Source organism: Planococcus citri, chromosome 1, assembly GCF_950023065.1.
Source record: "Planococcus citri chromosome 1, ihPlaCitr1.1, whole genome shotgun sequence".
NCBI lineage: Eukaryota > Metazoa > Arthropoda > Insecta > Hemiptera > Pseudococcidae > Planococcus > Planococcus citri.
The window spans coordinates 41,265,437-41,278,255 of NC_088677.1; the positions used below are offsets into that span (position 1 = coordinate 41,265,437).

The 12,819-nt window shown below is 32.3% G+C and overlaps 1 protein-coding gene across 2 annotated transcripts in view; it reads left to right on the top strand.

Moving 5' to 3' along the window:
• Positions 1–3,656: 3,656 nt before the first annotated feature.
• Positions 3,657–12,819, top strand: part of LOC135831971 (high affinity cAMP-specific and IBMX-insensitive 3',5'-cyclic phosphodiesterase 8-like) — a 109,803-nt gene continuing 100,640 nt past the window's right edge. For both annotated transcript variants that reach the window (XM_065344876.1, XM_065344877.1), the window contains exons 1-2: positions 3,657–4,009; positions 12,163–12,238. In XM_065344876.1, coding sequence (XP_065200948.1) covers positions 12,187–12,238 — 52 coding nt within the window. In that variant the 5' untranslated portion in view covers positions 3,657–4,009; positions 12,163–12,186. The remainder of the gene's footprint in view (positions 4,010–12,162; positions 12,239–12,819) is intronic.

Sequence of the window (12,819 nt, forward strand, 5' to 3'; positions counted from 1 at the left end):
GGAAGTGAGGAGATATGTAATATTGCATTGTGATCTCTCTGTGACTTACTGGTGATATAAAAATGTACCCAGCAATATGACCACCATTGATGATGATGATGACGATGAACTGATGAGATTTTTGAGTTTGTAATTTGTTGAATGAGACTTCTATAAAATTAAATTAAATTTTTCAAATCATCGTCAATTTGTCATACATGAATACATCATTTCTTAAAATAATGCAGAAAGAGTAAGACGTTGAAAAAAAATGAAGACATAGGTACCGATAATACATAAAATAAAAACGCGAAATTTCCGGCATAGCTAGGTGTGTTATCTAACAAATCATGAAAATATGCAGATTTTTCAACAGAAAATAACTGAAATCTGAAATAATTATATACCTAATGTGTAAAGAGGCAGTGCTTCCAAAAGCACCATTTCATACATTTTGATAAAAATATGATTTTTTACAGGACCTTTGAGCTCACTGTATGACTTTTGAACTACTTTTTGAAAATTTCACAACAGTCACTTCAAATATGTAGGTACGTAACTGTTTTGCTGGGCTTTGCATGACCTGTTCTGGAGGATGGGAATGTTTTAGAAAGAAAATGGATAGAAAATAAGTAATAAGGAAATAAATTGACCGATTTTTTTTTGGTCGCACCTTTGGTTCAGCTTACAGAAAATAAAAATTTATAATTTTTTTTGTGCCTTTTTTTTCATTTAGGTAATTGATTCAAAAATTTTCTTAAATAAAAAACCAATGAATAACCCTGATAAAAAAAATAAAATACCAATAGTGCAATAGTTTCAAAATACCCTATGATATTTTTTCATTTGAAACCATTGGTTTTAAATTTAAAATACAAATAATTTAAGCTTAATAGAAGTGATGGCGATTTAATAAAAAAAAAGAAATATTTTTTCATTTGAAACCATTGGTATTTGTATTTTATTTGGTTTTAAATTTAATAGAAACGATGGCAATGAATAAAAACCATCAACTTCTTTATAACTGGACAACCTGGAAAGAATTGACTATTCGCCCATTTAGCTAGGCTCAGGTTAAGGGTTCTCCTTCAGACTTTTTTTGGATAAAATTTTTTTCTACAATTACGAAAATTTTTGGCCCAACTCAGGTTATGTTATGGTTATGGCTAAAAATTCTGATTCGCATCCCTGGTAAATATAATTATCAACGGAAAGATATGATATATTTCTTTCTTTATGGTATTAAAAAAGTTGAGGTCCTCGAGATCGATTTTGAGAAAAACTCAAATCTATTTTTCAGTGCATGAGTGCACCTCGCGATCCACCTCACTAGCCACCTTTTTTCCTAAGCACGTAAGCAGAATGCCTTTTGTTTTCCTCCCTGGCTCTTCCCCTCAAAAGTTGAAACCATACTGAAAATTCCAAATATGTATGTACACAAATATCTTCAGAAAAAAATAAGAACTTAAATCAACCGAAATTTTTCAAGAGTTACAGGTCTGGCTTAGGGAAATATAATTTGAAAATTTCGGTCAAAGTTATGGGTTCTGGTTCACATTTTTCGATTTCGGTTGTAGGTTAGGTATCAGAATTACATTGTTTCCCCGAACATTTTTGGGTTGTAATTCCGGTGAAATTACGCCACAATAGACCAAAAATAAGCAAAAAAATTGGTGTCAAAGTGAAGTGCGCTGAACGCCGTTTGTTCGCGTTCGTTAGTTTATTTTTCCGTTTCTTCGTGTTTCGTTCAAAATTTCCAAAAATTGGCTGGCTCATTTGTTCGCGAACGCACCCATCACAGTACATACATTGGGCGTATTTTCAACATCATGAATTTGTAACATGAACAGTAGTAAGTGTAAGTATTAAAGACTGAGAATAAAGCTAGGCTAGGTACATTGAATAATATTTTAAGTAGCATCATTTTAATCATCGCCATCCGGAAAAATGTATTTCAAGCATTCATGTTTATGGCAAACATCTGTTAGAACTGTTTAGCTTAGCTGCTTACGTCAAAGGAAATTATCATCGCGGGCTGTGTAACATGTCTATGAAGTATGAAATTGATTCATTTTATACGAGTAGTACCTACACTTACAGTTTGTATATTGTATTAGATGCGAAAGCTCGATGCTAAGCTAAGCTTTTAAATAAAAACCGCGTAAACATCTTTTTCTTATGAACGTTGAAAAACAAAACAAAATCATTCACAGTTGAATCCTATATGGAATCTCAAATATTTTTCACCTGTAGGTTTAAGGTATTCACCTGTTGAAAATTTCCAGGGAGACTATTGGGAGACAAGTGATCTATAACCGTAATGAAGACGGGTAAAAACTGCGTAAAAACGCAAGGAGCAATCATATCAAAAGAAGGTAGGTACTAGGTAGGTAGTCGCATTTTTTTCTTTTTCTTCTTTTTTATACCGACACCGACCCTTTTTTTGAAAAAAAGCTAATTTTTTCATTTTGTAAATATTTTTTTCCTCCTCAAGTTGCTTTGTTTTATATGTATGATCAATTTCAACAATTTAAACGAAAAGGAAAAATAATGTAGTAAGACGTACGTGTGTATACACCAAAAACCTCATTCAATTAATCGTATGTATGTAGTTTGTGCTATATTTTTCAGTCATTTTGTTTGTTGATTTCTTTGTAACTTCTCATCGAGTGATATCATCTATTTATTAATCAATTTTTACTTGAACCTATACTTGTTCAAATGAAATACTTACATAAGTAGATGTAATGTTGTTTCATTTCATTGTTGAATTTATTATTTTTGTTTTCATTATGCCTATTTTCTTCATAGGTACGTTTGTTATCTACTCGTATCGCTGTTAATTCAAAATTTTAGTCGTTTTTATTTCCATTGTAAAAATGAGTTTTTACTGAAATACCTGTGTATTTCCTGAGTTTTAAATTTTGACAAAGATTAGCACTGAATTGAAAATACTTTACGAGTACCCAAGTGTGTCGGTAGGCCCAAAATATTGCAATGAATCTGAATGTGGTATCGATTTTTCATTTATATTAACTAGTATTTAAATTTCATCTACTAAATTTTTCAAAATTCATAAAATTAACAAGTAAAATTTCTAGTCGTAAATTGATTGGTAAAGTATAATTATTCAGATTGAAAACACACTGTCCAACAAAATATATGGAATAATTTGTAAGGTGTAAGATATTACGTTTGGGTTACATGATTTGCATTAGTAGAAGAATTCAAAATTCAATATATAGGTATATATATTACCTAGGTAGGTATTAGGTACATAGTTCGAATCCGTATTTCTTTACCGATGAATAACGAATTAAATTTCAACATTAATTTGCAGAAAGTTTCATTTTTTTAAAAATCGTACCTAGGTAGGGAAAAATTTAAATCTATGGGTTAACAATTGAGCCGAGCACTAATACTTATACTTCCCCGAATTTGGTTTCGCATCACTTTATGAAAAAGTAATCCATACAAGAATATGTATCTACAAGTTTTTCTGAAAAAATTGATTTTCATCAAAAATTATAATTCTCAGTCTAAGCTGGAGCTACCAAAATTGAATTTTTTCAACGCAACTTTAATCGTGCATTTCATCGCTCGTCCAAAATATCTTGCGCGATTTCGGCGGCTAAACGACGCAATGCCGCGCCAAGTGCCAATAGCTTCCGCGAATGGGTAACACGTTCTTACTAGTTAGTTGACTGTTTATCGCGGAGCGTGTATGTTCAACGTATTGCTATTTCGCACGCGAGTTAGATTTTTCATCGACTATGTTTTTTCGTTGTGAAACGTTCTCTTAAAGATTTATATTTTGAAGACAACATGTGATTTTTTAATTCCAATTTTCATATTTTTAACCATAAATTTTGTCACTTTCTAAAATGGATCTCGATTAATGCACCTTAATAATGAAAAGTGATACTGCAAGATGATGATTTTTCAACTTGTAATTTGAATCATTTTCTGTGAGATACTTCGTAAATTGGATGTGCAATGTTCGTACGAGAAGTCATTCACTGAGTGTCAGGTAAATGTTAATATCTACATAATACATAATAAGTTCTTTGAGTATTCTATAACAGTCAAAAAGTACCTACCTGATGTAGACTGACATGGCAATTAGGAATTTTTTTTTTACTAGTCAAAACAATACATAAAGTATACACAAGTAGGTAATCGTTGAAAATATTCTGTATAAGTTTATTTTTGTGTATTATTTTCATTAATTATAAATTAATTTTACTATACTTATCTACTGGTTAATCATTAATGTCGAATGCAAATGAAGTACATACCTGCGTCCAAATTAGTACATAAGTACATCTAATCATATTATAGCAACGCTTCGTTAAAATTCCTTGCAAGTTATAAAATTTTTGAGTATTTTTTTAGAATAGGTAGGTATTACTTTTATGTACAGGGTGCCCAGAAATATCGAGTACCCCTGAAAAAGTTTTCTACTAAAATACTTCGGTTGGTCACAGTGAATGATAATAATGATAGCACATGATTGGTTGTTGGGCTGGAGAGATAACATTCCACCAATCATATGCGTCTATTTCACGTTGCCAACCTATATTTTCAATGAAAAACTTTTTTAGGGGTACTCGATATTTCTGGGCACCCTGTAGGTACTAGGTAGGCAATTGCTGATAAAATGACGAACATTCTAACACACGTGCTTAAGCTTATTTACAATTGAAATATAAATTAGGCACCTTACCTAACTCCTGACTCCAAAAGAAATGGTTAATTTTGATTATGTGTTGAAGGATGCTCTTGTCTCAATCACGAGCGTGATAGCAGACTACTTGATAAGTACATACACATACCTAATTACCTACAAAGAAAAATTTCAAGAGGATAGGTAAAGGTATCCTTAGTACCTATCACGATTTTACGAAAGTAAAAGATACAAAAAATTTTCAATTGAAAGGTGAACAGATTTCACAAAAATCAAAATATCGGACAATATCTGGTACTATCGCGATTCGATACACGGATGCATTTTTTCGTTTGATTGTTTTTACTTATTACGAATTTTAAAAAAAGTAATAATAAGTAATAATTTCTGGAGATATACTTAATGAATTTGTAACAAGAAATTAACAGAAACTGAACATTAGATACCTATGTGTTTACTATTCATGTTCCTTGGTGATCCGAACAATGAGCGCGTAACAGATATTCTCAACCTGCTGATACGCAAGCAATGTTTTGTGTATAAAAATAAAGATCTTGCTATCCGCCAGCAGAAATTTTTCTTTCACGCAAATTTTTATCGATTTGATACACCATACTTATTTACTTAGCATGTTCGTGTGAGAAATCGAAGTACGAAACATTATAATCCATGTACGTAAGTAGACGTACGTACGTAATTCAATTGAAAAAAAAAGGTAATCGTTTTTTGAAAATCCAACTTGTCCCAAAAATGAAAAAAAATATGTAGTGGGGATGATGAATTTGTTTCACTTGAATTTACTATGTAGTTTTATGTCTTGTGAATGTAAACTGTAAACGTGTATTGTAGTCGTGTATTTTAAGCTGAATACGTAATTTATACCTACGTTTACACGTGTGTAGTGATAAATAGTGTTACATGTGGAAATGGATGCGGAAAGTGGAAATGGAAACCGATAGTAAAACGTATGAGAAAATAACTTAGTGACGTACAGCATGTGCAATTAATGACCAGACAGAAGAGAAAAAATCATTTTATTAATGAATAGAAATGTTCGTACTTCGTACGTTTGAATGATTGAAACCACATTAAAAATTTTATTTTTGATTTGTATGACTTATGGCACAATAAAATAATAACGGAACGGATGTGTTATTATATGTACTACATAACATACATTATTTTACAGGAATTTTTTCGCTCCTCTATCTGGTCTCTTCTATATACGCACCCTGTACGTACAAAATGCAACTCAGAAACCATTAAACATTCTGCTATGCAAAAGGAATAAGAAAATAGATATGCGCTTCTGTGTAAGTCTAATAGTCTATCCTATCTCATTTGTTGAGTTGATAAGATAGCATCGCCGAAGTGATATCGTTAGGTAATTTCTCGCTAAAAATCACATTTTTAGCGTTTTGGTGAGCATCCAGATTTTGAAAATTACACAGTCGGTAAAAATTCATAATTTATCTAAATGTTGCTGCTGGTGTAGAATTGAAGTTCTGGAGGTGTAAGAAATTGGAAAAATGAATATCAGACGAGCGACTGTTACCTATTGGTTCCAATTCACTGTTCACCTTACCTGCTCAATCAGTATAGTCAATGTTCAATCCATTTGGTATACATATGAGAAGTACCTAGATCTATGAAAAATAATAGGTATCTACATCAGGTACATTGCGTAAGTAGGCTTAGAGAATATTAGTTTTGGCACCTATTTCAGTGACACCTATACTTATGCAGTTATGCTGATGAAAAGATAGCGTTGAATTTTAAATTACTTAATCGTGTATTGATTGTTCATTACAATTATATATACATACTATATTGCTCAGGGCGACGTATTGTGATATAAGTACTTAGACTTACCTATAGATCCTGAATTAAAGCATATCAACCCGGCGCGGCGCGTGAACGTACGATACTCGTATATCTAATTGCACTGGTTAGTTCCTGTCTAATCTTTCATTAATTCTATACCTGGGTTGATATTTCATTCACCCGCAATGAAAGTATAAGTTATGGTAGTTTGAAATAGCAGTTGTTTATTAATTTTATTCCATCCGATATTGAAGAATAAAACGAGTGCTTGTTAGGTACTTGTTAGCCATTTACCTATAGAGATCTCAAAAATTGTGTACCTACTTAGTTAATTTTGCACGGTTATACTTTTCAATTTTTTTCCATAAAAAATGCTGTTTCTTACGGCGCAGACCCTATTTTCCATCTCTTGTGCGTTCTCAGTGTAATGAGTATCCCACATTCTATTTTCTTATAGGTAAGTAGGTATACATTACATAGGCACTATTTTTTTTTAGTTTTTAAGCGCTCATTAGTTTGTAGCGAAAAGTAAAGGATTAACTGTCCTTCCTTATGAACCATGTATGTGAGCAACCCTTTACGTTTTGTAATTAATCATTAAACGACTTGACATTGAAAATTGTAACAAAAACCGAAGCCACTCTTTGAATTTTTTTTAAAAATATGAGGTAGGTACATAATTTTTTCTTGTGGCTTGTAAGTTAGTATAGATACCTTACCGACGAAGATTCGATAAGTGTTGTATAGTTTTCAGATTCCAGGAGAAAGGTTTCACTTTTACCCTAAACCATCTCGCATATAAGTATGCGTAAGTATGTACCTAGGTACGTCTACGTATATTATACCTATTACTGGAATTGCGTCTGAGCATAATGCCATAGGTACATATAAGTACGTATCATCTCATTTCTATGTACATATATCTTTTAAGATTAATATGTGGAAAATTTAAAAATATTTGCTAGTGTGGTGATTCAGTTCATTTAGGTACAATATCGTTATATCGTGCTGTATAATGAAAATATCTTTTATATAGTAGGTAAGGTACTAGGTAGGTATCGTATTCTATTGCAAATTAGTTACGCGCGCTTGTACACACGAAATTACTGCGATAATTAAAATTCTAGCTCAGATAACATTAACCTGATTTTTTATTTGTAATGTGATGCGATAAAACGATCGTCACACGACACTCGCAAAATACATAGATAATCCACTACCGGTATATGTAGGTATGCATGGATAGGTTAGGTTGTACAGGGTCTTTAAGTGAACCGTTCATACTAGTACTTTACAGCAAGCGAAAAAATCGCAACACAAATTTTCAACTAAATATGTAGGCTATTAGGCGATCACTTCGGTTTTATAGCGTTGAATTTAAAATTGATCTTGAAGGTCTTGAATCCTACATATATCCAATTTCCAGTGATAATTCGATTAGAGATAGGATCCCGTTTCAATAGTAAAAGCTACCTACCTGAATTACGGAACCACGGGGTTCTCATTTTCCAAAATCGAACAGAACATCTCCAGCCCCGGATCGATGAAGTTCCATTTAAAAAAAGTTCAGAAATAATTCATAGCCTATTAATTCATAAAATATTTGTGATAATTTGCCTAGTAGAATAATTTTTAATTGCAGCTTTAATAAATTCATCATTGTCAAAAGAAAAGGTTTGATGGGCTTGTTACAATAGGCATTTTCGAACTTTTCACTAATTAGCCAATTACCTCTACCTATCAATAAGAATGAACTTTGAATTATTGTACCGATTCGAATAAGATGACTGAGCTATATTATCATCTTGTTTCTCATTAGAAGCTATCTCTAAAATGTTTATGTATTTTTTGGCTCAGTTCCACTTCATTTTCAGTGTACCTATACGTTCGATTTGAAACGTATTGTTTTGGATTTCATTTGATAAATTACTTAGTATAGGTGGTGCTAGAGAAGTATGAGCAATTGTGTGCATGCAAAAATTACCTTATTGCAATATTATAAGTAAGATACAACTAGTACGTAAATAGGTAGATACCTTACCTACGTAATTGCGTGAAAGAATTCATTTTCAATGTAATTGTGGAATTATAATGAGTATTAGGAAGTACATTGACGTAGGTAGGTATTCGCATACCTATTTGCAGAGATCAGTTGCAAGTTTTACTTACACTTGGCGTGTTATCATGATTCATGATTTTTTTTTAAAAAGATGGGACTAAATATGTAGGCAAGGTATCTATATGGAAAATTTTTCAGTTTTTGCTGTAGGTATACCTATCTATTTCAATGTGTATCTATACGTACCTATTAAGTATTATTCATTTTCAATTTTTAAAGGAGAATATACCTGATACAAGTTTCTGTTGAATTAATTAGTTTCGTTTGCTGAAATTACATATTATAGGTAAGTAGAAGTACCTACTCAATGTTGAAAAATTTAGTAAAAAACAGGAACAACTTCAGTTGAATATTTTAACGAGAAAAAAATATGAACCGTAAAGCGCGCTTCTGATTGCACGTATAGACGAGTTACTTAGGCACCTACTTATTAATTTGGGATTGTAATAAATTTGAAGAATGTACATACATTATTATACTTACCTATTCTTCTTATGTAGCAAAATTACTTATGGCTGATTACATTGCGTTTAATTATCGTAAATTATTAGCTAACTAGTTACTGCAAGATTATTATGGTTACTTCTCGTATTTGACCTATGGAGTTTAGTTTATGGAAATTTATCCGTTATTTGCAAACGTTCTGATTTTACTTTTTTCTCTCAGAATACCTATACTTAGGTGTGAATCTAAGTTGAATGAATACTTAAATTTTTATAAATTTGCGACAATTTGATTGAGATACTGAAGCAGGTAATTAACACCGAGTGAGATAAGCTACACAAGTAGGTATTCGATCCATGTACCTATATTACTTATACGCCATGTGCGATCCATCAAGTGTAAGCTGAAATATCAAATTAAAGTAATTTTCTTTAGATAATACCACCTGGGGAATTTGAAGAAAAATCTTCATTAAATATAAGAAATCGTTAATGTTCACGTACATGGTTTTCATCAAGTTAGCTTTCCGTTTGTAGGGGAAAAATACTTTTAGTAGTTTAGTCCCTAATGACTACAAATGGTTTCTAATGTTGTTATTAACCTTTCACACCAATACTTTTCGGCGTGTGTTATTTCACTTTGTCAAGTATAGGTATCTTCAACAGATTATACCTACATCGTAGATATATACCTATAGGTACCTACGTGTATAAAAGTGAGAAAGATTAAAACAAGAACGGAATCGATAAATCGAAAATTCTTCATATATACGAGTGCCTATTGCTGAAAGAAATACGTAAACGACAGCATATCTTTTACAGTCGCTTAGATATACGTAAGCTAGCCTGCAGCATCATCGCACGTAGGCGTTATACGCGTCGAGTTGAAAATTATATTTTCACTAATCATGTGGATACACGGTCTACGTAAAACAGTCCTGATACCTATTGATAGACTTGCGTAAAGTAATATTCTGTCTTTGAAATGGACCAAAATGTGTTCGGCGTTGTTTTGAAAACTTCATCTAACATCTTTCAATCAATGCGTCGGATAAATCGAGTAGGTATATAGGAAGGTACTTTTTCAGCGTTCGACCAAAAAACAATTTTCTGGAATTAACTTAGAATGTCTGAATTGATGGAGCGGTAGAAGGAGAAAGGAGGGCATTTGTAATTTTGACGTTCTATCTGCCAATTCGACAAGCAGATAATAGTGGTTTTAAAGTTTTTGTACCCACGAAAAATGTTTAGCTCTTTTTGAACGCCTTTTAATATTTTCCCATCGTAAGAGGTGTAGGTAGAGGTACCACTTTGCTTTCTCGTATTGAACATGTACATTCGAGTTAGCTTTGGTGTTTACAACTATAGACTAATGGTTTCGAGGTAAGAATGCCCAATGATGAAATGAGATAGTTTTAATTAAACAGATCATACTTAATCCCAACTGCATATCAGTGGCGTAAATACGGGTAGGGGGTTTGGGGACAACCCCTCCCCCCACAGAAGGGGTGTCAAGTTACGCTACTACTGGTTATTAAAATAATTTATGGATCTCTTTGTGTTACGAAAGTGCAGAAACTCAATTGGTACAAATCTTTTTAAGAGAATATGCCATGCCACATCCTTCATGAGGAAAATTGGAAAAATTTTTTAGTTTTTTTTGAAAGTTACCTGTGCGTCACTCAAAAAATGGGTACACTATTAAGATATTTTTAGTATTCGATCAAATTTAAATGATGATATTTCGATCGTGAAACTGCTTAATGTTCCTTAATGCTCGTTTTAGTAAGGTTGTTTTGGTGCTTTGGTTTTTGTTAACGTTTAGGTTTTATGTTTTTCGTCATTACTGAAATGTTGACAATTTTTCAAATCCTCATCAACTTGCAAAAGAAATAGAGAGAGAGGTTACAAGACTTCATTCATTCACATAGATAAGACATTATCTGCCTAAGTGCTGTATTTCGCGATGTGAAATTTAATGATTTCGAAAATTTTTACCATGTCATGTTTTTTAAATACTTGCAGCTGAAAGTTTTCAAAAAAAAGTAAAAATTTTCTCAAATTTTTTCCTACGAGTAAGAGTAATTTGAGCTGATTTTTGGGAATCGTAATCAGCTTTTAAAATTCACCTTGCCAATCAAGATTTCTGTGTATTAAACCTTTTATGTATAAGGAAACCTGAATTTTCGGGAATGAGCGCATCGCGATCCCAGATCCTCAAAATGTAAAGAAAGGTTACTCCCCGGCCCATACTTTCACAATCGCAACTAGGACAGTACTCGACTTAGAAAAGTCGGTAATAGGCGATTTGAATTTTCAACCGCTCATTAGAACCCTAAAAGTGGTCTTGGATTTTGACGGCAATAGCATATAGAATACATCGACGCAGAATCTTATAATTATGTATGTATTTCATTTGGGACTGGCTCATTTATCCTGAAACAAGTTGAGTAAGGGCAAGCTAGAGCGAAAAAATCATGACTTTTTCGAGAACACCTCCTCTTTGAGAGGCCGCAGTTCCCTTATAGGGGCACCTTGGGGGCTAAAAATTTTCGTGGGCCATTTTCAACTTGAAATGAAGGTCTTTGCTGAATTGGGTCAAAATCTGCCGACCTTTTTTTTTCTGTTGATCTACCTTAATGTCTTTGTACTTGTACATATTATGTATAGGTACTCGTATGTGACTAAATTATCTTTCTTTACCTAGGTACATATACATACATGCTTGTGTTTTCAAAATTCAAATTAATTGTTACGGATACAGTGTTCGATAATACGAGTATGCTATGTACCTACATGTAGTACATATACACAAAATGATTATGTGATTATGTGTACTAATCACGATTAAAATCTGTTGGTTTAGTATCCGTAATCCAAGATTACGTGTATCAGGTATTTTTTAATGATTTGAACAATGAGATTACTACGCGGTACCTACAATGATATCTTTATAGAGACGAATTTAAAGATTAGGTATTCCTCAGCAGTTAGCATGTGAAGGTGAAAATTCCATTAAACTTATTATAAGTATACATACGAGTAGGTATACCTAATAACAGTGTGTAGCATCTAAAAAATTAAAAAAATGTTTTTTTGCTTGGTTTCAGTTATTCAAAATGTCAAGTTGAAGCATGTTTGGCAGAAAATTCTGCTGTAGCATGTCGACTGCGTGTGGTGTCGATGGTAAGTGAAATCTTATACGAGTACTTTTTTTCATCTTCTTGCAATAGGTAGGTACTTAGTGTAGGTATTTACTGAATATGAAAAAGTACGTGAATCATGAAGTTTCGTTTGCATGCGAAAACATAAATTCATTCAGTACCTACATATTTAATACGTCCTGTAGGTAGTATATGCACATATTTACTTCATTTATTAATAGGTAGTCTAATTCTATTGTTAGTTCATATTGGGGTGGGGGGGGAAGGATAACTAATCACTTACCTATAACATTTTATAGGTTTATGTATCCACTTGTTACAGCACTATGAGGTACCTACATACAACTTGATGCATTCGAACAGAATTGGAAACTTTTTTCTATTGTTCATTCATCTTCAGATTGAGTGAATTTTCTTTAAACGTCGAATTGCAAAATCTTTGAATACCTAGTTATAATCTTATAAATATTCTTCTTTCTTGGAAAATGCCATGTTTCGTCTCAAACTATTTCGAAAAAGTATTTAGTAATTTTTTATTTTAGAGTTTTGTATCAGCTATTTCCCATTACAGAATTCAAATGAGAAATGTTTACCGTTTCGTAA